The sequence below is a fragment of the Callospermophilus lateralis genome, chromosome 15 (genome assembly GCF_048772815.1).
Source record: "Callospermophilus lateralis isolate mCalLat2 chromosome 15, mCalLat2.hap1, whole genome shotgun sequence".
Classification (NCBI taxonomy): domain Eukaryota; kingdom Metazoa; phylum Chordata; class Mammalia; order Rodentia; family Sciuridae; genus Callospermophilus; species Callospermophilus lateralis.
The window spans coordinates 21,662,955-21,688,799 of NC_135319.1; the positions used below are offsets into that span (position 1 = coordinate 21,662,955).

General features: G+C 43.1%; 1 protein-coding gene across 1 annotated transcript; it reads right to left on the reverse strand.

Annotated features, from left to right (window-relative positions):
- Positions 1-2,800: 2,800 nt before the first annotated feature.
- On the reverse strand, positions 2,801-5,005 carry Fam170b (family with sequence similarity 170 member B). Its single transcript, XM_076835204.1, has 2 exons — positions 4,894-5,005; positions 2,801-3,603 (listed from the first exon to the last, which is right to left on the reverse strand). Exons 1-2 carry the CDS (start codon positions 5,003-5,005, stop codon positions 2,801-2,803), a joined length of 915 nt encoding a protein of 304 aa, XP_076691319.1.
- Positions 5,006-25,845: the final 20,840 nt, after the last annotated feature.

Here is a 25,845-nt window from a genome sequence, read left to right on the forward strand (position 1 = left end):
TAGAGTTGAAAATAACCCCAAACTAACTCTGCACTACCTACCCACTGGGGCCCAAACATGTTACCATTCCTGTGCTGTTAACTTCCTTATTTAGGTTTCCAATTCAGACTTGCCGGAGTTCTAAATTAGAAACCTCTTCCTGTTCCACATCTCTACTTCAATATGCCATTAGCATTTAGAAGAGCCCATGTCCTAACTGACCCCTGTCACCCTATCCCACACTTATTCCTGCATGTCTACATGCAGGCCATGCTCACACACATGGTCACACACACACACACACACACACACACACACACACACACAGAGGCATGCTCATTGAAAACATGTACACCCTTACACACACACAAACTTGCACACACAATCACACTGATCTTCCTCCCAAAGTCCTTCCTTATCAATTAACGCCCACACTCCTCATCTGCTCCTGCTAGGAACCAGAGAGTCCCCCTTGAGAACCCCCTGCTGCGTCTTCACTTGTGCCCATCCCCAAGTCTTTTGGTCTCTAATTTCCCACTGTCTTGAATATAACCATTCCTATCCCTCTTGGCTTGTGATCAGTCTTGTCCAAGTCATTGCCTTCCCTGGCCTGGACTTCTGCAATAGGCTCCTAAATGATCTCTCTACTTCTCATTTTCCCCTTTTAGCTGCCATCCCAACACACACACTGCAAAGTTAGCTTTTTAAAATATGAAATGGTCACTTTTTCTTAAAACCAGTTGCACTTAGTATGAGGCATAAGCTGAGCCAGCGTGACTGAGGACAGCCTCAGAGCTGAAACCTCAGAGGTGAGCAAAGGGATAAGCGGAGGGTTAGCCTGAGGAAAGACAGGAAAGGGTTGCATTCCACTTCAGAGAGAATGCAGGCGCAAAGGCCCTGAGGTATGAAAGCTTTGATAAGATAGGGAAAGAAAAACAGTCAATGTGGTTGGAGCACAGTGAGGCAGAGAATGCTAACAGATGGTGGAAAGGGTGGCAAAGGCTGAGTTATGTAGGGCCCATGAAAAAGTACTTTAATAAATATACATTTCCCCTCACCCACTGGCCATAAGCTCCACATAGTAGAATCCATGTCTGTTTTATGTTTTCCCCCTTTGTTCACTTTTTATTCCCCATGCTTAGTACAATGCTTGGCACATGCAGCCAGGTCAAAGCACTGGCAATTCTCAAAATATACTGTGTCTTCTCTCCTCTAAGGTCCCTGTTTTGGTCTAACTCATCAGGGGATAGCTGTATCTGAAGATAATTTTTTTTATTTCTGCAACTGCAGGGGAGGCAATGCTACTGACAGCTAGTGGACAGAGGCCAGCTAAAAAACCATTTGGCCTACAGTGTCAACAAAGCTGCCATTGAGAACCCTTACCCTAGTTTAGACCACCTGTCCTCCAAGTCCTGTGAGCAGTGCCTCTTCTGGAAAGTTTTTGCCTCCTGATCAAATGGTTTGCATCTGAGGCTCCTCTTCTGGGATCCCCAACTTCCTCGATGTGATCCATCCCTTTGCCTGTTTGATGTCATGGAAGGGATAGAGTTTGGTGTATAGTGGAGCACCCTTATCCCAAAATCTGAACTCTGAAATGCTCCAAAATCTGAAAATTTTGAGCTCTGATATAACATTACAAGTGGAAAATTCTATACTTGACTTTCTAGATGGGTCACAGTTAAAAACAGGCACACTATCCCAGCGGCTCAGGAGGCTGAGGCAGGAGGATTGTAATTCAAAGCCAGTCTCAGCAAAAGTGAGGTGGAAAGCAACTCACTGAGACCCTGTCTCTAAAATAAAATACAAAATAGGGCTGGGGGTGTGGCTCAGTGGTTGGGTACCTCTGAATTCAATCCCTGGTACCTACTCACCCCCAAAAAATAAACAGGCACACTAAAAGTATTATATAAAATTAACTGCAGTATATATGTATAAGGGACATGTGAAACATAAATGAAATTTATGTTTAGACTTTACTCCCATCCCCCCAAAACCCCACACCCCAAATACTTCCGGTCCCAAGCACTCCAGATAAGGGATGCTCAGCCTGTATGTGCACCAGCAGCTGGTATTACTAACGCAAACTGGGTGGAAATTGATATCTTTTATTGAATGAGTGCAGCCCCCACCACCACCACCGCTACCTGCAGGGGCAATGGGTGGAAAGGTGTAAGTGAATTTCATGGCAACATTTAAGCCCATATAGTTGACACCTATGAACTCACAGAAGGACTTCCCCAGCCTTGTGTCTACCTGCAAAGCTACATGTCTCCCCAGGTGTGTGCTAGTTCATAACCTACAGAAATGGCCACTTCTTATGGGTACGACCTGAAAACATGGTCCACTCAATTAGTCACTGCCTTCTTAGAGTTATTCAAGTTTAATCCCAATAACATAAGACATAGAACTAGGGCATATGACAGATTCCTAACAATGAAAAAAAAAATAGGGCGGAAGCTTCATTTGCAGTTGGCTTGCTTGTGAGTCACATCTACTTATAGAGCAAGCATGGGCCTGCTGATGCCCAGCAAAAATAGAAATCCCTGTAGTCACACACTTGTGTTTCTGATCTTGTGCCCACCATCAGGAATGCTCAAAGCCTTCTGTTTTGGATTCAGGTTTGAAACAGACGTTGGTGGAAATGCTGTGCCCTGGGGAAGGGCCTCTTCCCCTCCTGTCTTGCTGCTCCAAGCTCCATTGCTTTCTTCCTCCAAGACCCTGGTCCTCTCTCCCTGCCCAGGTGGCTCTGTTCCTGCTGACTGGGGAAGGAGCAGCCCCAGGTGCTGCAGGTGAGGGCAGGGATGGGCACCTCACCTCCAGCTCACTGCTGCTGCTGCTGCTGCTGCTGCTGCTGCTGCTGCTGCTGCTGCTTCTCCTCCTCCTCCTGCTGTGAAAGAAGCACCTTGCTCTGGGACCTGGAACATTCACTACTGTTAGAAAGGCTTTGTTCCTCTTCCTCCAGCTGTTGTTGGTCCTGCCCTTGGCCCTGGGTCTTCCTCCTCTCCAGCATCTCCTCAAAAAAGATCTGGCAGCTGAAGCCTTCTCGGATGCCATGTTGGGCATGCTCCAGCAAGGCCTCCAGTGAGGGGAAGACACGGCAGCAGGCCAAGCAGCGGAGCCCATAGTTGGTGGTGACCAGCCAGTCTGGATGGGTCCGCAGGTCCTGGAGGCAGCATTCCAGTGGCTCCAGCAGCTCTGCGTCGTCGGTCTCTGGACAGCAGTTGTTTTTGCTGGCTTCCAACTCCCAGTGCAGGTCAGTGTTGGAAGCCATCTCAAAGGAAGAGCCTTTCCGCCTCTGTCTCTTGATGAACTCGGCTTCACGGATGCGGGGCTTCCTGCTGACCGGCTGGAAGCCAGTTTCTGTCTCCCAGGCCACGGCCACTCCACGTACTGTCTGCACTCGGGTGTAGAGGGCGCACAAGCTCTGCGGGGTGGCGTCCTGGTCGTTGCACATACAGGAGAAGCAAGATCGGTATTGGGAGTAGGACTGGTAATCTGAGGACTGGGATGACGGAGAGCTGCTCCAGCCCAGCATCCCCCGAGCCCGGGCTGTGAAGAGGGCGTCCTTCTCATGGGGAAGGGCAGGTCCTGGCTCTAGAGATGTTTCCTCATTCTTTATGTTTCCTGAGAAGCAGAAGAACATTCTCATCAGTGCCCTCCCAAGGGATTCGGGTATTACCTGCTTCAGCAGCCACTGATTCTGGAAGGTGCTAGGCTTTGGGGGCCCCGGGGCAGGTCCCATAACCTGCCTTTACCAGTTTCCTCATAACTCGGAGATACAATAGTGCCTGCCGTGTGCAGTGATGGTAAGCATCAAGTAATTATATGCAATGTTGTCACCAAAGACTTGAGTAAGCCCCCCAAAGCCATCATCTGGTGAGTAAACAGATTGTGTGGCCACAGGATGCAGTTCTATCCAGGAAAAAAAATGAACAAACTATGGATATGCACAACAATATGGGTGAATCTCTAATGCATTCCCTAAATGAAAGAAGCCAGATTTAAAAGGCTGCACGATTTTCGATTCCATTTAGATGACATTCTAGAAAAGGCAAATTTATAGGAACAGAACAGGCTGCCGAGAGCTGGCAGCAAGGACTAAGGGGTGGGGAGGAAGGCCCTGACCATAAAGGTACACGAGGGAACCGCTGAGAGTTATAATGCCCTGTATCTTGATCCAGGTGGTGGTTACACATATGTACGCTTGTAACAATGCTTAAAATTTGTACATTTAAAATCTGTGAAGTTTTTGCACATCATAACAGCTCGGTGAAGCCTATGTACAAAAACAATGAATGGCAAGTGCTTTGGCCATTCAATCACTCCTTCTCCTTCTCAGTTTGTGACATGTCTCTGTTTTACCCAGAGGAGCATCTCCCCCATCCCTCCTAGAACACTGACTGTATCCATCACCATATAAGCACTTGCCATGTTTTAACTCCTTTAATATTCAAAACAATCCTAAGAAACTGCATCATTGTGAATTTCCCATTTGACAGATGAGGAAACTGAGGCACAGAGACTTTAAATGACTCGTGGAGCCACTTGGCCTCCAGAGCAAATGCTACCCTGAGGACACATCCTTTGCCCAAGGACATATCCTGGTAGCTTTCAAGTGGATGTTCTAGATTAACTTGAATCAATTTATTATAAAGAAATTTTTACATCACTGCTAAAGTCAAAGGATTAACGTGTTATTTCTTCAAAGACACATAAAAATAAACATCCAACGGTGAACATTCCACATTTTCAAACATATATCTCCTGAAACCACCTTGGGTACCTGAATAGCAGCTTAGGTCTCCTGTAAAGACTGATCTCCTCCTTCATCCCCATCAACCCCTGATGCCTTCCCCTGGGTCTCCGTCCCAGAGAGTATACCTACCTCAACCCCAGCCCTTCCTTTGGACCCACCTGGATGGCACAATTCCATATTCTCTTCTGTGGACTCAGGGCTGGTCACGCTGAGGGTGGTCCCATCAACGGGTGACTGTTCTCCCCTGTGGTCCATGAAAAAGCGTCTCATGATTTGAAATCAGCACCCAGGGTCTCAGTGCTCCAGCTGTTTGGTGAAAGTTGGCTTGGGCTGTACTGAAGCCCTCTGGCTGGCCCCAGCCCAGTGGCTGCTGGGCTCTTGACGGTCACTAGGATCCTGACTGTATTCTATGATGTCATCAGTGACATGGGTCTGTTCTATGACTCATGGCAAGGACAGAGACCCAGCCAGGGTGACAGGAGAGGTTTCCCAGTGTGAGCTCATTTCCTCCTGAGACCTTTTCTGTCTGGTGTGTTATCAGGGATACAAACACAAAACACAGATGCATACATGTATTCACATAAAGACATGAACATATAAACACATACACAGACACTTATACACACAGACATGTGCACACACGTGCATGATCACATAAGTTAAAAATGCTTGAACACACACACAAATATTCTATACAGTAGCATGAACGCACACAACACATCCATACACACTTGGATATGAAAGACACACACATTCACTTAACCCCACAAACATACACACACACAAACTCACACCAGATGCACTTGACCGACACACACGCTCAAATACCTACATCATCACCCTACATCCAAGTGGGCTTACTTCACACCATGGACACAGGATGAAAAAAAATCTCACCTCCTCCAAACTACCTAGCCCAGAGTTCCCACCTGGGTCTCTTTAGGTTCCTCGGCCCTCTGAGCCTCCACCTGTCTCCTGCATACACACCCTGGCTCCGTTTCTGCAGCTCCAGACTTCTCTCTGCTGCTCAAACATACCAGGGGTCCTCCTCTGCCAGGCTCAGGGCCTGGTACTTGTTTTTCTTCCTGTCTTTCTAGGCTCTCTCCCCTGCCTCCCTGTGGGGCTCATTCTCATTCCCATCTCTGCTGAAATGTCACCTCATCAGAGAAGGCTGCTCATACCACAAAGGAAAGCATACTCTTCAACTCTCCATCTCATTGCCTGAGACTAACTGGCTTTTTATTATGGTGTCACCAGCCTCAGGAATACATAAAGTTCATGTGTGTGTCCCATGCACTTACCTGTATCTGTCTCTTCCTCCTTAAAAGCTAGCTCCAAGAAGGTAGAGATGTTCTTTCTTTCCCCCATTATATTCCTAGTATCTAGAGCAATGTTTAACATATTACCAAGCACTCTAGAAATAATTGTCAAATTAATGGATGAATAAGCAACCAACACATCAGGTTGACAAGGGCATCCCGTGCCTCATGGAGCTGGCTGCTCTCTCTGCACCTCAGATCTCTGCAGCTCCAGGGCATGCTGGTTCTCTCCCAGGAGGACTCTGAGACTCGCCTCTCCTCCACTTGCACAAACCATGCTTTGGCCACAGTCAGCCTGGCACAAATCCAGCCCACCTTGTCTCTTAGCTCCAGGATGTCCTCACATTTGAACATACTTCCTCTAGTGCACTCAGCACCATTTTGCTCTGCAGCTAATTCTTTCCCAACCCCTGCTCAGTCTCATCAATTCTATTTAGAATTTCCTAAAAGGTGATGGATTGAAAATAATCCTAATATTCCAGAAGCAATACCAACATCACCCACACTGCCAGCATCTTCCTGTCTCCTTCTCTTGCCCAGAGGGTGAGCCCCTGCATGGAGGAAAACATAGGGAGCTCCAACGAATGATGAAACGTCACACCTGCAACAACAAAGAGACATTCTTTTTTCTTTCTGGTATCCAGTGGTGCTTAACCATTGAGCCATATTTTCAGTACTCTTCAGTGTTTTATTTTGAGACAGTCTCCTTAAGTTGCTTAGGGCACTGCTAAATTGCTGAGGCTGGCTTTGAACCTGGGATCCTCCTGCCTCAGCAGTTGCAGGGATTACAGGCATGCACCACTGCACTCTAAAAGTATTTTTTCTAGCCAAATAAATATAGAGAAGTGCCTTACAAAAACAAGGGTGTAACAGCACACCCAAAAAATAAGATCAACAATATGACAGTTAGTTGAGAAATAAATATTTTAAGTTAGAATTTTTTTTGTTTTGTTTATTCTTTCTTTCTTTCTTTTCTTTTTTTTTCTTTTTTTTCTTTTTTTTTTTTTTTTTTTTTTTGTACTTGGGTTTGAACCCCTGAGCAACATCCCCCATCCCTTTCTTGGTGGGGAGTATGCACTGGAGGTTGAGACCAGGGACATGTTACCACTGAGCTTCATCCCCATTCTTTTTTATTTCGGGGGACAAGATCTCACTAAGTTGCTGAGGCTGGTCTTGAGATCCTCCTGCCTCAACCTCCAGAATCATTGGGATTACAGACATATGCCATCACATCTAGCTGGAGGAGGTTAAAGTTTTTAAGGGGTAATGTCAATAACAAACGTATGGAGGAAAAGAAGACTCAGCCAATTAAATGATGCACAAGATTGTATTTACTATTATAAAAAATTAACTTTGGTGTGAAACAACTAGAATTGTTTCATATGGTTCAGATGTTGTGTTTTAATTAAAAATATGTAGAAAGAAAATACAAATTAATATTTATAATTATAGGGTTGATTTTCTCCACTTATAATGATAATCTTCACAAGCATTATGGGTCATGGTCATTTTCCTTAACTTCATTGTTTTAAAAATATCTTCCTGTTTCAATTTGCATTTCTCTCTCTTTTAGTGAGACTAAACAGAAAAACAAGTAAAGGAAATGAACAGGGAATTCCCATGAGAAGAAATGCAGATGGCTGGTGAATGTATGAGAAGATGTTCAATCCAATTTTAATAAGGGAACTACAACTCTAAAAACCATGATATACAGTACATCAGTTTCCACCTATAACATAGGCAAGAGTTAACATGATTGACAACACCAAGTTCTGGTGAGGATTCAAGAAAATGAATTTTCTTATACTGTATTGTTAACAATGTAATTTTCCTTCTCAGAGGAAATTTGGGGATACCCTTTACAATTACAAGTGGGCATATTCTTTCATCAAACACTTAACTGTCACCCTTTTCCCGATAAACAGTCACTTTTGGACTACATACATAAAATGGCACCTAGGGAATTATTTACTGCAGCACCGTTTGATAATAGAAAAACAGGAAACATTTCAAAGATTCATCAAAATAGAGAAATGGTTAAATAAATTACAACATAATCAAATTATGGAACACTGCTCTATAATTTAATGAAAGAAGTACTGATAAATTCCTGTCACATGAAAATTCAAGATACAAGAGATATATCCTATGTATGTAAAATGTAGAGATGGTCCTATGTATGTAAAAATTAAACATGACATTCCTCTTCACAAAAGCTCCAAATTAAATTCTATAATGTCCATTATGCAAAGGCACATGGAACACCTGAGGAAACAGTATTGACCTCAGAAGAGGAGAAAGATAAGATGAAGCTCTGGGAGTCTGGATTTCCCAAAGATTGCTACGCCAATGTATATTCTATCCTACATGCTCTCCTTACAGCATGACAGGATCCCTCGTTCTGAACCTGAGGGAATTTTGTAACTGCTTTATCCAATGGAATCCAGAGGAGTGATGCTTTGTGACTGTCGGTGGAAGCTCATAAAAGATGATATGGTTTCCATTCTCTTCTGGACTCATCCACCATGTTGTAAGGAAGCTCATATTACATGAAGAGGCCACAGGAAGGTGTTCTAAGCAACAGACCCAACTAAGGTCTCGGTTAGCCACCAGAAAGTGACTCCAGATGATTCTGCCTCCAAGCTTTTGAGTTTAATCTAGGGCCCTGGACATCACAGAGTAAAGACAAGCCACCACTTCTGTGCCCTGCCTGAATTCCCCCATTCACAGAAACTGAGCATAGTTAAAAGGTGTTTTTTAGGCACTAGATTTTGGGATAATTTGCTTTGCAGCCAAAATAATTGAATGGCTGTTGATTGTTACTATAATACTTAAGTATGCCCTAGTAGGACAGCTCATTGACTAGCCTCTGTGTTCTGTGTGCCTCCCTTGACCGGTCAGGGAAACTTAACGGCCAGTGAGCACTGTGGTTTTCCTAGGACAACTTGGACGATGGCTCCCACCACCACCATCCAAGTACCTTTCTGTTTAGTCTGGTGTGCATGTCCATCTACTTCAGCAGTACTAAGCCTGACCCTATGTGAAACTACTTTATCAAACAGACAACAAGGTTTACAAATGGTTCTCTTTGTCTTTAGCCTTATATTTTCTGGTCTCCGCACCATTTCCCCAAGTCCCTTGGTTCAGGGGGAAAATTCACCTAGAATCTACATGTGACCTTTCTAATCCTCTCAGTGTCAATGGCCCCCACCAGGTGGGCACTGTTAATCCTCCTTGTAGATAGGAAGTTGGGTGGTCCAGAGGGGTTAGGTGAGGTGCAGGTAGGTGGTTGAGGATGGCGGGGTGGGAGGGTCTTCCATCTCAAGCCCTGAAGGCGGGGCTGCTTTGCCAAGCTGCTCTCAAAGCTGCCCCCTAGGCAGCTCCTCAGGATACAGCTGAGAGTGAAGCCCCTCTAGTGGCATGTAGTCATCCTTCACCCTCATGTGGCCTCTGGGCTGCCTCTGCTCATGGAAAAGGCCTCTATCCCAGCCCCTCTGCTTGCTCCAGGCTACTCAGCTGAGACCACCCATCTAGGGTTCCCGCCCACCCCACCCCCTACCCCCCATCCCAGCGCCTGCAGTTTTCCAGCTGGTTCTCTGGTCTTGCCAGGAATCTCCTTGCTTCACTGCCGTAGCCAACAGGGGTGGTGTGCAAAACCCCAAAAGGACCAACGCAGCACTTTCTTGGAGCGCTGTCTGACTCCAGGCCAACTCCTTGCACACATCGCATGTGAGCCCTAAACTTCATCCAGAAGGCCTGGAGTCTTTTCCAGTCTTTACTTTCAAATCCTGCTCTTCCCAGCCTCTGTTCTTCTCGGCTGAGAGGAAGGCAGCTAACAGGAAACAAACCAGCCACAGCCACTTCAGGAAGCAGAGACTCCGCATCTCACTCGCTTTCCTTTGCTTCTAACATGAGAGATGGGTTTGTGCCATAACCCAGGCTCCCGGCAGCATCAAACCATTCATCCCAACACCCGGGAGAGTCCAGAAGCAGCCTGTTGTCCTGGCCAGGGAGACAGACTGAGATCGCAGGCAGGACGCATGGATCGTGCTGGTGGCATTTCTGTGGCTGCGCCCTGTGTGGCTGTTTCAAGTGGTGAAGGTTCTTCTCTTCACACTAAAAGTAGGACTCCTTGAGTGGGGATGACTACCCTGCCACCCTCCCCAAAGTACTGCTGGGATCAGACTTAGTACCCAGGGGAGGGAGGGAAGTGGGCAGCTGCCCCAGATGCTGTGGGCCAGGTGTAGGCAGGAGGAGATGGGGGCGGGGAGCGTTGGCAGTGGAGGAATTAAGGATGACCTCATCCTCGTGTTCATTCTGCAGAGAAAATGCCAGAAGCCGTCAGACAAGTTGAGGATTGAAATGGGGAAGTATTATCTTTTGAGTTCATTTTCTGTTGTTTCTCGTAACTATTTTTAAAAGAAGTGAGTCAGTAGCCTGCATAAGAAATGGAATGGGAAGAACTCCTTCTCAGATCCTGCAAGCAAATGGGGAAGGAAGCTCTGCTTTTGTTTTCCTTCAAACTTAATAACAGGCTATTCCTTTTGCACGGTCTGTTTGTCACTGTCTTGGGGTTTTGACCTTCATTTCCAGGCACCCGTACAAATAGCTTAGGATTTCTCAGTCATCAGAGATCAGAGAAGAACAAGTCCCTGGATCTGAGCCCTCAGGAACATCTATGTCCAGAGACCTCCTCTCTCCTGCTCAGCTCTGGCTCAGTGGGACTGTAACATTTAAGGAGGTTGCTGAAGGCAGAAGAATCTGCGTCTAACACATGCTTTCTTGTAAGGGTGATCCAAGCCAGGACATCCCACAGGACACACACATGACCAGAGCTCCAGCATCCCAGCAGATAACCACACCCTTCGCATGTTCTTAGAGAGCCACACAGGAAGCTCCAGGGAAAGGGCTGGGCCTGTCCTTTCTCTATGTCCAAAGTGAGCTGGCCAGGGGCCACCTGGAAACAGCTCTCAGGACGCAGTTGCTAAGTCTTACTGCATGAGCCTCCCAGCTGCATGGCCCAGGACTCTGACTTGGGGGATGAGAACAGAGAACCCCAAAGGACAAGAGTGAGTTACCTCAATTTCTAAGTATGCTGTGCATACCCTGGTGCAGACTTCAGCTCACATACAAGGCATAGGGGTGTTAGTTGCTATAAAACAGCATGTGCATTCACAGGTTATCCCTGACTGGATATTTTTTATCCTCACTATTAGAATAGAGTTATTTCAGAAACTGCCTTAAGATCGGCTTCTTCCCACGCCATCCTTCAGAGATGATGCGGTTGCTTAACGGATGGAAGAGTTGTCCCCAAGGGAGGGCAGCAACTCTGTTCCTTCCCCAGCACACTACCCAAAACCTTGAGTGGATCCCAGACTCTCTAGTCATTAATAGGAATGGGGTGAGGGACTTCTGGGAAGGGTGGATCAGGCTACATGAAATTCCCACAAGAGAATTCCCAAGAAAAGAATCTGAGGCCAAAGCATAGGGACCAGAACATGAATCAGTCCATTCAAGCCACACCTGCCAGCTGCCCGCTGTGTCCCCTCCAGTGCAGTGAGATTGCATAGACATTGACTGAGACACCAGCTCCTAGCTTCACCACATACAGGCCCCAGGCCTGAGCCTTGCTCTAGTAGAGAGGTCTGGTCCTAATGTCCCTTCATTGCTCCAGGCACTCAGCATATTCACAGGAGAACCTCAAGGGAAAGAGAAATGGTTTCAGTGGGGGCAGAACTGGGCCAACAGGGAGTGAGCAGAAAGGACCAAAGCAGCATGCCTCCCACCTCTTCTACCTATGTCACCTGAAGCAGCCAGCATCACGGGGAGGAGAGAAGAACCCTGACAATGTTGGTGGGAAGGAGAAAGTCAACCTTGATTCACTTTATAAGAAAAAGACAGCTGTATCAGTCTGGTTTTTATTGCTATAACAAAATACCCAAGGTTAGGTATTTTATAAGGAAAAGAGGTTTATTTGGCTCGTGATTCTGGTGACTGGAAAATCCAAACATTATGGTGCTGCCGTCTGGTGAGGACCTGCTGGCTGTTATCACATCATGGTGGAGAAGTGGGAAGGGAAACAGCTGCCTGCAGAAGAGTTCAAGCACAGGGAATGGTGGCCTCACTTTTTTTTTTTAACTTTTTTTTTTTTTTTTTTTTTTTTTAGTAGTAGATGGACTCAATACCCCCATTTTATTCTTATGTGGTGCTGAGGATCGAACCCAGAGCCTCTGGCATTCTAGGTGAGCTCTCTACCTCTGAGCCACAACCCCAGCCTGGTGGTCTCACTTTGTAACAATTAGTCCTCTTGAGAGTACAAAACCAGTCCTGTGAGAACTACAATGATTTCCTCGGGTGATGTTCCCATGACCTAATCACTTTCTACTAGGCTCCACCTTGAATAGAGCCACCACCTTTAAACACCAAACTTCAGGCATGTGGACCTTTCAGGTCATATACAACCCATAGCAAGAACTCTTCTCAGAAGTCAATCCCAGTTCACCCCAGCAGTCTGAAATTCAACAAAGATGGTAGAGATGGGAGGCCAGCGTATAGGAATCTTCTATTATGTACAAGACAAGACAGTAAGCGTCTGCCTATTACTCAAGGTTCAATTTCTAGTTTTAAAATTATTTACAATAAACCTGAAAATAATTCAGCAAATGTATTGTTCCTTTATTAGCTATGATACTTAATTGACTATGTAGCACAATTTCACAGATTATGGGACATTACAGTGAAATATCACTGACCCATCTAGAAGATGATTTTTATACCATCTGCCTGCCTTAGCACAATAGATGTAAATGGCTCATACTTGAACCACAGTGGAGACACAAACATCAGTAATCGATAAGGAACAGTCGCTGCAGGCTGCACCACCTAACCCACAACAAATTAAAGAGATCCCAGAAAAGCCAAACTAGAATAATGAAGAGACAAGAATAGCAGCGATTGGAAACTGATCTCTCAGGTCCTCAGGGATGAGAGTCCAGAAACAAAGCTGCTCGCTCCACATCGCACTCTGTCCAGACTGAGATGTGTGCAGGAAGCTCTGTGGCCTGAGCATCAGAGGACGTAGCAGGACCCCCAGGCTCAGTCCTTGAAAGTCTAATGCGGACTACTTTAAAATACAACTGCCAAAATAACTCAGATGGCTAGGGTATAGCCCTTGGTCAAATGTTAAAAATGAAAGTCAGTGTCCCAGCTCAAACCATTCCTCCATAAGAAGGGGAAAAAGTACTTGGCATTTGTAAGGTGTTCACAGCCCAAAAGGACATCTAGTGGTGTGCAGGGACCAGCTAGTGCTCGTAAGCTAGTGAGAACCAGTGGTTAAATCTTACAAGAACTTTGCAAGCTAGTTGTTAAACATAGCCATTATCAAAATCAAAGTCATATAAACTATAAAATCATATAAGTCACATAAAATAAATGTTATTAAAGACAAACTTAATAAAATACTAAAAAAAAATCCACTTCTGCCACATGCAGTGGCATATGCCTATTATCCGAGCAACTCAGGAGATGGGGGCAGGAAGAGCACAAGTTCAAGGCCAGTTTCACCAATTTAGCAAAACCCTTAGCAGCTTAGCAATAACCTGCCTCAAAATAAAAAATAAAAAATAAAAGAAGAAGAAGAAGGGCTGAAGGCGTAGCTCAGTGGTGAAGCATTCCTGGGTTCAATTTCCAGTTAAGGAAAAAAAAAAAATTGTTCCAGGTGAGTGGTTCTGGGGCTTGTGTGTCTGCTAGGGTTGGGAGGGTTGGAGAATTCCTGGGTTTAATAGGTTAAAGAAAAACTGAAACAATGGAATTCCACGTAGTTAATAAAGAAATGGAAAATATGCTCACAATGTCATGAGTAAAAAATGTACTATATGATCCCAGTTATGTAAAACCTAGTGCCTGTGCACATAGGTACACACCGACACACATGTACAGTCTGGGATTAGACATACCTGAACCTTAATGGTGTATATTTCTGTATGGAAAGGGGATTCCTCATTCTTTAGTTTATTTTCTAATTTTTCTATAATAATCATGTGTCAAGGGACAAAATTACAATAGTTTAGTTTAAATTTTTTAATTTTTTTTTTAGGTGGACACAATGTCTTTATTTTATTTTTATGTGGTGCTGAGAATCGAACCCAGTGCCTCACGCATGCTAGGTGAGTGCTCTACCACTTGAGCCACATCCCCAGCTTCAGTTTAGTTTAAATTTTTAATTGGCTTTATTTTTTATTCTACAATCAAGCAACAATTCATTCTATAAAATAGAATAAGTATTTAAATGGGCTGAGAAGAAGAGTTTGGTTTTAGGGACAGAAAAGGGCTGAAAAAGCAGGAAAAAAAAGTAAAATATATGTCATTAACATACATTTTCAAAGTTAAAGAACATTTTCAAAGTTATTTTTCCCTGTAAAACAGGGTCAGGCAGACAGAACAAGAGAGAAATAACCAATTGGTTAACATTCAGCTTACATTTTTGTTTAAGGATTAAGGCAGGAAAAAAAAAAAAAACAACAACAACAACAACAAAAAAAACTGCATCATCATGCCAATTGAAAGCACCCTGTTTGAGAACTTTAATTGTTACCTCTGCTCCTAATTTCCTAGGCATGGAACTTTAGCATCAATGATTCCATTTTGATTTTCAGTCTTTTTCTGTTGGGGCCCAGGGCAGGAGCCCAGTCTCAAACAATGATTCCTGTAACTTTTATTTAATACATGTAAGAAAATAAGCAACGAATTGTTTCTAATTGTCTTTGAATGCTAATGGAACTGAGGTGGGGGGCATATAGTCCCACAAGCAAGATACTGCAAACCCGCATGCTTCCTGGCCACTTCATCCCCAGGAAAATACACCAGCCCTCAGGCAGGTCCTTTAGCCCAAAGACCCCAATGGGCACCAGTCTCTGGGGTTGAGAGCAGCACGTGGCTCACTGCGTAGAGGAAACTGGGTTAAAACCAAACAGGCGAGAAGGAGGCTCGTGGGAAAGACATGACATTTGTTTGCAAGGAAGCATAAACAAGGACAAATGAAGACAGGGAAATGTGGCTCAGGGAGGGCCTGATCAAAGCCAGCTGGGCTGCAGGGAGAGATGCCCAGGAGCGACTTGGCAGCACGGGCCTGTGGAGGTCAGAGCAGCTTCTCTAGCCCTGGGGACTGCCAGGGAGTGTGGCCTAGAACATGAACATCATTTCTGGAGATTGAGCACAATGGGCTGCAGACACCTAAGACTTGAGTAAGTTGTTCCCACTGCTGGGAAGAAGACCCACCCAGCTCCATCTTCTCGGCCCCACAGTAATGGAACAGAAGAGCATTGGTATGTACCACCAACCACATGCCAAACAGAGCTGGGAATTTCCTTACATCATTGAGTCCTTGTGGTGTTCCTGGAGGACATGAATATGACCCCCTACACCCCACCAGTTTTCCAAGGTCAAATAGCTGCTGAGTTGTGAAGCAGGCGTCAAGCTCAGGGCCCATGTCCATCTGCACAGCACAAGTTTTCCCCATCCAAGCAAGCCAGATTGTCACCAGGGTCCCACCAGAGCCTTCTCAGTGCCTTCCAGTGCCCTTTTCTCCTTTGAACATGGGCCCCAATCCACAGATCTCCACTGGCCTCCATTCATCCCTCTTTCTAAGCATGGGAGCTCCTGAAAGAGCTAATGTGAGGTCCAGGCTTGGGCCTTACAAACATCTCAACTTAAGATGGTTTGACTCACAATATTTTGACTTTATGCTGGTACAAAAGCAAGAGTCGTTCAGTAGAAACCATTGAAAGTTGATTTAAAAAAAAAAAAAAATTCTTATGGTGCTGGGTATCCAGCTCAGGGCCTCAAGCATCCTAGGCAAGCTATATCCCCAACCCTGGAATGTTTACCTTTTCCTGGGCTCGTGATATGCATTATGGTCCTCTTGCAATGCTGAGCAACAGAAGCAAGCCACAACTCCCAGTCAGCCACACAATGACAAGGTGAGACACTCTCCCACAGTGTTGCTGACCTGTGACATTCAGTATGTCAGGTGTAGTAAATGCAATTTTGACTTGCCGATATTTTTGATTTACAATGGGACTATTGAGATGTAACCCTGTGCAAGTCAAGAATCTGTTTTTCTATCCCGGAAAAACTAGAGCAATTTTACAATGTTTATTTAAAATCATGCCAGGCAAAAGCAAAGCACAAATTGCAAATGATCATGTGATAGTTCACTGATTCAATGGACAATAGCTGATGCTTAAAAGTCACAAAACCTTTAAAATTTTCTCAACTGGTTGGACCCAAGTAGGATTTTTTGCTGTTTTTCCTCATTGCTTTTAGAGAACAGACATGGGCTCCCTGCTCAGAGTGGGGAGGTGATGGAGGTGTTCCCTTCAGTCCCAGGTACTGTATAAGGATGTGATCAGCCTGTAGTTGCCAAGCATCTGAGTCAACTCTTGTCACTGTCCTCTGAGCAGTTCCCCTTGATCCTTCCCCTTTGATTGTCTCTTATCTTGGGTGAGTCATCACCACCCCCATTTTTTAAAATAATTATTTTTTAGTTGTAGTTGGACACAATACCTTTATTTCACTTACTTATTTTTATGTGGTGCTGAGAATCAAACCCAAGGTCTCACATGTGCGAGGCGAGCCCACCACCCCCATTTTTAAAGTCCTTGAAAAATCGTAGAAGTTATGGAGTGATTCTCACCTGCCTGAGGTCACATCATGGATATCTTTTTTTTCCTTAATTTTTTAAAATTGTGGATGAACACAATACCTTTATTTTGTTTATTTATTTATTTTTATGTGCTGAGGATCGAACCCAGTGCCTTACAGGTGCAAGGAAAGCACTCTACCGCTGAGCCACAACCCCAGCCCCACATCCTGGATATCTTATCTGGCATCCATCTTTCCTTGAAGTGATCTCAAAGATTTACATGGTAAAACTTTCCAAAAGTCCTCCGTAGGCATTATTTCCTCTCTACAAAGTGTCCCTCCTGTGGAACTTGTAAAAGACTCTTTCTGTGAAGGCAGGTTCCCTTCCTGCCATCTGGCTCTTCTACCTACCCTCTTCTCTGGGGACAGAGCCTGCCCTGTGAGCCTGGGCTGTGTGGTCAGGGGAGGAGCCCCTGCAATTCACAGGCATAAAAGCCTCTGTGTGGTTCTCTACAACTCTGATCATTCTGGAAGGTGGAGCTGTTACAGATCCACAGCCACCAGGAAGAACAGAGACTTTCTAGACCCAGAGCTTCCATTGTGCCTAGAAGTTCCCATTCTGATTGGAGGCCATTTCCTTATCTGTTCACCTAACTAGTGGGAATAAAAGACATCTGCTCCCCAGAAAGAGAAGACAAATGAATGTACTCTTGTCATCATGTGGAGCCGAACCTGGGCTGCAAACTCAAAGAGGCCAGAGAGGAACACACGTTCTGTCCCAATGTCAGGGACTCAGAAACTTTGGAGACCAGATTCCCCATGAATGCTGTTACCCAGGTCCTTCCTCACTGGCCGTGCCCCATGCAAACTGTGGTTTTGGGGGGGGGGGAATCTACCTGTCCCCAGAGAAATTTTCACATCTGCACCAAAAGAATATATGCAAGATTTTTCATTGCATGTGGTTTATATTAACAAAAAATTAGAAACAGTACATATTTTAAAAAAACAAGTGAAACATGAGAAATTATTTCAATCAGTGAAAAAAGTAGCAAAATGTTTAAAAGGCAAAAAGCATTTGTGAGTATGTGGGAAAGAGTACTGGTTGTATATTGGTAGAAACACAGTGATGAAGATTTAAGCAGTAACTACTAGAGCTTTTATTTTCAATTTTCTCCCATGGTAATTAGTTTGTTTAGTTCCCCATTTCTTTTTGAGATAAGTGTAGTCATTTAAATTTTCTGAGAAAATTATTTATTTTATCTAGATTTTCAGATTGGTTTCTCTAAAAGTATTCCTTATGCTCTCCAGTACTATTTGGAAATAGTCCGTAGTTCCTAGTAACAAATGTTTACTAAGCATCTACTTTCAGCCCAGCACTGTCCTGGGTTCTGGGGATACAAGAAAACAAGACACACAATCTTTGTCCTGGAGAAGTTGCCATTCCTGTGAAAGACAGAAATTGATGGATAAAAACATACGTGTGTGACATAATGTCAGTGGTAATAAATGCTCTGGTGAAAATAGTAGCCTGCTGAGTGTATAAACATCTGTGGGAGTGCTTGCAGCGGGGGCCTTTCTATGATATGGGGCAGAGCACTGTGGAGAGGGAGCAATCAGCCCTTTGAGGACTGGGGAGCGACTTCTAGATGTTCTAGTGTAGATCAGCAGTGTCCCCCAAAGACTCATGTGTGGAAAACTTGGGCTCCAAATGCAGCTATGTTCAGAGGTGGGGCTTTGGGGAAGAAATTGGATCATGAGGACTCTGATTTCATCAATCCATTCATAGGTTCATAATTGAGAAGACTGTTGGGAGGGGATGGAAATCACAGGAGATAGGGCTCGTAAGAGGAAATAGGTCACAGGAGGCATGTCTGGAAGAGATATCTTGTGCCTGACCCCTTACTCACATTATCTCTGTGCTTCCCAGCTTTTCTTCACTCCACCTTTCTGCCATGATGCAGTACTTCTCCACAGGTCTGGAAACAGTGGTACCAGCTGACCATGCACCAAAATCTCTGAACCCAGGAGCCAAAATAAATCTTCCTCCCTCTAAGTTGATTTTCTCGGGTATTGTGTCACAGTAACTGAGAGTTGACTAACACACCTACCAAGTGTTCCTCTCTGTTCACCTTTCTGTTCCAATAATAAGTATAACAGAATTATTCTAATATTGTTCTGATAATAATTTCTGTTATAGTAATTGTTTCAAAGTCCTTGACTGCTAATTTCAATATATGGATTATCACAAGTCCATTCTAGCATCCATTAGGTCTCATTATGTGTCACAATTTCCTGTTTCTTTGAGTGTCTTTTATTGTTCTATTGAACACAGAGCATCGTGGATAGTACATTATAGAAACTCTGGACTCAGTTATCTTCCTTCAAAGAATGTTGATTTTTAGTTTTGTGTTTTCATAAATTCAGAATTTGTCCATGTTTGCATCCACTAGTTACAGGGCCAAACTAATAGCTACAGTTGTTTATATCTCCCCGTCAACCAGCTGTCATAGGTGCCAGGAAAATCATATCACAAGCCTTCTAAGCAAGGTGCCCCCAAGCACCTCCTTTTATCTGACTTACACACCAAGTCAATGTTATTCTTTTGAGCAAGTTCTAAACCAGCCCTGCCCTTCACGGAAGACACATTAAGACTCTGGGTCATGTTTTACCCCCATTCCTTCTGCCTCTTGACTAAACACGGTACTTCCACCCTGTGGCCTGGGTAACATGATGTGTCCCTTTCTCTTGGGAAATGTAAGTAATAATTTCTCTATGTTGTCACTCATACATCTTTATAAATTAAGACCTGGGCACGGTGGCAAGTTAAATTATTGTCAATTACTTGGATTCTATAGAATCCTGGTTTTAGACTGGGTGGATCTATGTAAGTTTTATCTCTAGTCCTAGGGCATAACCCCTAGTCTTAGTTTCAATTTAAGTACACTTATGCTTGCCAAGAGTGTTTGTGTTCTTTAAAATAACAGGACAAACAGGACTTATTTATATAAAAAGATTAATTTTAGGGAATCAGCTTACACAATTACAGAGGCTTGAAGTACTAACTCTGCATGGTGGGTGGCAGGCTAAAGACCCAGAAAGAGCTCATATTGCAGTTCAGGTCTGAAGGCCATCTACTGCATGATTTCTCCTTCATCAGGGGAGATCAGTCTTGTTCTATCTGGATCTTCAACTGATTAGACCAAGCCCAGTGACATTATGGAGGGCAAAGTGCTTTACTTTCAAAGTCCACTAATTTATTTATTTATTTATTTATTTATTTATTTATTTATTTATTTATTTATTTATTTTATTTATTTAAAGAGAGAGAAAGAGAGAGAATTTTAGTATTTATTTTTTTAGTTTTCGGCGGGCACAACATCTTTGTTTGTATGTGGTGCTGAGGATCGAACCCGGGCCGCACGCATGCCAGGCAAGCACGCATGCCAGGCAAGCGCGCTGCCGCTTGAGCCACATCCCCAGCCCCAAAGTCCACTAATTTAAATAAAAATCTCATCCACAAACACTCTCATGGAAACATCCAAAATAATGCACACCAGGCACTGTAAAACAGCCATAGTGATATAAAATTAATAAAATTAGCATTCCAAATCCCTAAATTGGTAGAATTGGAACTCCAAGCTGTCTCTCAATTTCAGGACAATTGCTAAATTCGCTGCTCAACATTTTTTTTAGCCTTCCAGCTGTTTCTTCTCAATGAGTCTCTGGGAGACTTGCCCAGATTAGAGAATCAGTCAAGGATTGTCGGGCGATTTTAAAGCAGATTTTGGTTTTGTTTCTAAAGATGCTTCCTTTTTTGAGATAGTCCCCCTAAATTGTTAGAACTTTATTAAATTTATTAAACTGTGATTGCTTCAAACCCCAATGTGTGTCTTCCTAGCCCAGTAAGATTGCCATTTGCTGCTTAAACTCTCTCCCCCAGTGTAAACTGGCACTTGCCCTCAGGAACAAAGCTGGGACAGTATGGAACTCACCACTTCTCCTCTTTCAATGACCAATTTCCCTCTAGCTTCTGCCAGTTTTTTGTGACTCTTTAGTGACTCTAAACAGTTGTATTGAGCTTATCGTTGTTATTGGTAGAAAGGTTAGAATTAGAACACTACTCTGTCATTATTCTAGAATTTAGAATTTCACAAATTATTTTTAAAAATATTTTAGGTTTCCAAACAAAGAATGCCTTTGTATTAGCAATTTTGGGGGGGAGGGGGATTTGAACTCAGCCACAACCCCAGCCCTATTTTGTATTTTATTTAGAGACAGGGTCTCACAAAATTGCAACAGCCTTGCTGTTGCTGAGGCTGGCTTTAAACTGGCAATCCTCCTGTCTGAGCCTCCCAAACTACTGGGATTACAGCCATGCACACTGAGACCAGCTGTATTAGCAATTTATTAAATGTGTGTGTGTGTTGCTGGGGATTGAACTGGGTCTTGTGGGTCCACCAATGCTCTACCAATGAGTTACATTTTAAATTTTTTTAAAATGTTTTATTTCATTGTGGTCAGCCAATGTAGAGTACATAATTTCAATTCTTTGCCATTCACTGAGATTACTTTTTTTTGTTTCTTTTTGGCCTACTTAAAGGAAATTCCACACCCAGTATGTCAATACTTTGAGAGAAATGGTTTCAAACCTCTGACAATTTCTCCCCATGTGAATGTCACGTTTCATTCTATTTCTGAGCTATGCCCTTAGGTACAGAGAGCTTCATGGTGCTTCTGTTATGTTGGTGGGTAGTCAATGTCAAATATCTTCCTCTGAACCTTGCCAAGGTTTTCACTTGAATTCAGTTTTTCTGATGTTACAACTTCTACATTTGTTTTATTTTTCTGTAAGCATTAGCATATGTTTTTTTCAATATTTTTAGTTGTAGTTGGACCAATATCTTTATTTTATTTATTTATTTTTATGTGATGTTGAGGATCAAACTCAGGGCCTCACACGTGCTAGGCTCTACCACTGAGCCACAATCCCAGCCCAAGCATATGTTTTTATTTATTATTTTTAGATATATATGACAGTAGAGTATATTTTGACATATTATGTATACATGAACTATAACTTATTCTAATGAGGTTCCCATTCCTGTGGTTGTACATGATATGAAGTTTTATTGGTACATATTCATATATGTACATGGGAAAGTTCTGTCAGATTTTAAATTTTTAATCCATTTTCAATCACACTACAATTTTTATTTTAGTTGTGTCCTTTATAAACAGCACCTGATTGAATTTTTTAATCAAAATAAATGTTTTTTTAAAAGGTAAATTTCATTTATTTAATCAATTCACATTTAATGTTCTGTATTAACACTTGTTTTTGCTACTCAGATTTGCTATTTATGATGTTCTCTTATTTGTTCCTCCTCTTCTTCCCTCTCTTCCTACTCCTTCTTCATTTCCTCCTCCTTCCCCTTCTTTGGACTACAATTATTTAAAAGTTTTTCATGCTATTTTTTAAAAAATTCTGAGTCCTCTCATGAATTTGCACTAAGCAAATTAAATACTATATTTTTCTACCAAGATGTAGAATTAATCATACCTCCACATTTTGTCACAAAAAGGTCTGCATGAAGTCCCCAACAGAATGCTTTCATTTCTCCTCCTTTTCTTCCATATAACCGCCCATGTTGAGATCAGGTGGGATTTTAATGTATAATATTAGTGTCACTTTTTAAAAAACAATCATCACTTTCTGAAACATAAATTTTTCATGTCTTTATTTTGTTTATTTTAGTTTTGTGTGATGCTGGGGATCCAACCCAGGGCCTCATACATACTAGGCAAGCGATCTTCCCCTGAGCTACAATCCCAGCCCCATGGAATATAAATTTTATGTGCATCCTTGTTTACTGCCAATTCCTTGATCCTAAATTTAGGATCCTCTAAATCCATTTTTCATTTTCCGAAGTTCATCTGATAATCTCTCTGTCAGAATGGATTACCTGGACATTATTTGCATATCGTAAGGATTTTAGTGTTTGTTTTCTCATTTTCTGCCTTCTAATTTGAGTGGTAGTTTGGGTATGGGATATTGTGGAATGGAATCATTGCCCTGAAAAGTTTTGAAACCGTTGCTCTTTTATCTTCTTTCATTCAGTTCTGCCAACAAGAAATCTAATTTCAGTAACAGTCTCATATTTTTCCAGGTAATTTCATGCTCTTTGCTCTTGGTACTCTCAAATTTTGCTTGGATTTTTCTGGATGTAGTTAGCTTTGCCCTTATCTCACTAGATCCTTCCTTTTCTGCTAAGGTCTATTGTCTCTCTATATATACATCCTTTTTGTCTATTTGTTTGTTTGTTTTTTGTTCTATTTGCTCTCTTCTTCTAGAACATTTATTAAATGAATGTTAGAACTTCTGGATTTTTCCTCTGCATCTCTGAACTTCCATTTTATATAGTCACTTACTGTTGTTGTTTTTTTTTTTTCTGCAGTGACTTTGTGAAAGATAAAACCAATTTCACAAAGTACAAATGGCCAAATGGCCCAACACTTCAGGAGCTTGTCTGACCCTAGTCTTCCTGTCCCTCCTTCCATGTAGCCTTACTGGGCACAGTGATTCCTTGACCTTCCTGGGCTTTGCTGTGCTCTCTTATGTTTCTGATTCGGCACACCAGGTACCAGATGCTCTGCCCCTCCTCCCTGCCTGGCAAACTCCTTAAAACCAGACTGAGGTCACTCTGCTGGTGGTCAAGATTCTTTCCCGCCCCCACCCTCCATGCTGCAAAAGCACCCAATTCACATCTCAAAAACAATGCTTGCTCACCTGCTTGCCTGAGATTTCCTCTGATCAGGGCTACTTCTCTGTCTTCTGTGTTTATTTTTTCCAGTGTCTCGTACTATATATCACAATAAGAAACATTTAAAGAGTACTTACAAGTTTGAACACTATTCAAACTCATAATTTATTGGAAGATCCTAGCAACCCTTGTGGTCATCAACCTCATTTTACAGATTAAGAAATGGAAGATAAAGTTGAGTCACTGTGGAGGGTAACACACAGATAGTAAGAGGTAGAACAGGAAGAAGTAGACTTCAGCCAACTAGGTTAGAGTTCAGACCCTGATCATGCCCAATGAACAGGTCCCTTCTTGAAGGAGCACATTGGTAGCTATGATAGTCTGGTATTATGAGTGAAACTACAGTCATCTCCATGTGTCCACAGGGAGCTGTTCTGGACCCCCTATAGTTACCCAAATCAGAATATGCTTATTATGGTTTAGATATATGGTGTCCCCTAAGCTCATGTATGAGACAATGCAAGAACCTTCAGAGGTGAAATGATCAGATTATGAGATTTGTGACCTAATCCGTAGATTAATCCATCTGAATGGATTAACTGGGTGGTAAGCCAGAAGGGTATGGCTAGAAGAGATAGATCACTGGTGATGTGCCTTTGGGGTATATATTTTGTCCCTAGTGAGCAGAGTTCTCTTCTTCCTGATGTCCTGTCCTGAGCTGCTTTCCTCTACCATGATGGTCTGCCTCGCCTTGGGCCCAGAACTATGGAGTCAGCCATCTATGGACTGAGACCCCTGAAACCAAGAAGTCATTCATGACAGGTCATAATGATGAAAAAGATGAATAAAATAATGCTCAAATCCATACAAAGGACATGATGTTTGCCTATAAACCATACTCATCCTCTCATACACTTTAAATCACCTCTAGATTACTTACAATACCAAATGTAATGTGAAGGCTATGTAAATAGTTGCTATGCTGGATTGTTTAGGGAACATATCTATTTAACACAGATGCAATTTTTTCTGAATATTTTGGAACTATGATTGGTTGAATCATGGATGCACAAGTAGGGATGACCAATTGTACATTTAAAAAGTCTAGGCTTAGAGGAGCAGATGTAATTTAATTAAATAAAATATCTGCAGAGCACAATAAAAGTAGCAGGTACCGGCCACCACCCTCTAACTGAGAAATCTTCCTCCTTTTCTGTTGTGTATTATTTTCCTTCTGAAACCAGTTGTTTCCTTATGAATATATTTCTGTCACTATAATAAATACCTGAGATAAAGTGATTTATAAAAAGAAAAGAATATTTTGGCTCATAACATAAAGATGAAAGGTGTAGTTTTTGATCAATTGGCTTGGTTGTTTGGGGCCTGTGGTGGTACATCACAGCAAGAGCATATGGTAAAGCAAAATCATTTTCATCATGACTGGGATGAAGGAAAATAAAAGAGGAAGAAAAGGGGTTCCCCATATCCTCTTCAGGGGATGCCCCTAATGACCAGAAGACTCTACCTTAAATGTTTTCAATCACCTCCCAAAAGCACCAACCTGGGGACCAAGCCTTCAACACATAGAAATTTGGGGTCCTTCTGGATCCACACCAGAGCACCATCAGTCCCACTTACGTCCAGACTGGATGAACTCAGGTCATGGTGTGATGGGGAGGCAGGAGCCATCAACAGGCCTGGCTTCAGAAGGCGGGTGAAGGCAGGAAGTTCATCTTCTGCAAAGGCAGTGGTGGAGCCCCCAGAATGGCGTGAGCAAGAGTCATGGAGTCTCCTCTTGGAGTGAGCCCACTAGAGACAGGAGCAGAACCTTGCAGCTGCTGCTGCTGCTGACACCCTCAGAACAGGTTTGGTGTGATTCTTGGACATGGGTTCAATTCTTTTTCTATTGGTCAGCAATTGTATCATCTTCTATTTTAAACTCAGGGGAGGAAATAAAAAGCAGAATCACATGGTAAAGGATTCCAAGGGGTCTTTTTTTTTTTTTTTTTGCTGAGAAAAATAATGGGCAACTCGGATTCCTTTCCCAGGTGAACCAACCACACCACCAAGACCACCCCTACTGTCCACAGAATGAAAAAAAGTGGCTTAGCATCTCATCTGGCTGAGAGAGGACAGCAATGTCAAATCTACTGTAGTGCTACCTTGGTCCCTTCTGCTACCTAAAGCACCCGGTGGCTGTATGATGCTAAGCAGAGCAGCTCCTCCCTCATTAGAAAGACCTGTTTTACTTTATCTTATGTATTTGTTGGTTTTGATGCTGGGGATTGTAACCAGGACTTCATGCGTTCTAAGTCCATACTTTAGAACTGAGCTACACCCCCAGTCCGATTTTGCTTTATTTAAACAATAAAAGTTTTCCTTTTTACTT

Bases quoted from the DNA above. Each gene is read 5' to 3' on its own strand.
- Fam170b (XM_076835204.1), bottom strand. From the start codon at position 5,005: ATGAGACGCTTTTTCATGGACCACAGGGGAGAACAGTCACCCGTTGAT. The intron at 3,604-4,893 runs GTGGGTCCAAAG...TCTGCTTCTCAG, and splicing joins TATGGAATTGTGCCATCCAG to GAAACATAAAGAATGAGGAA.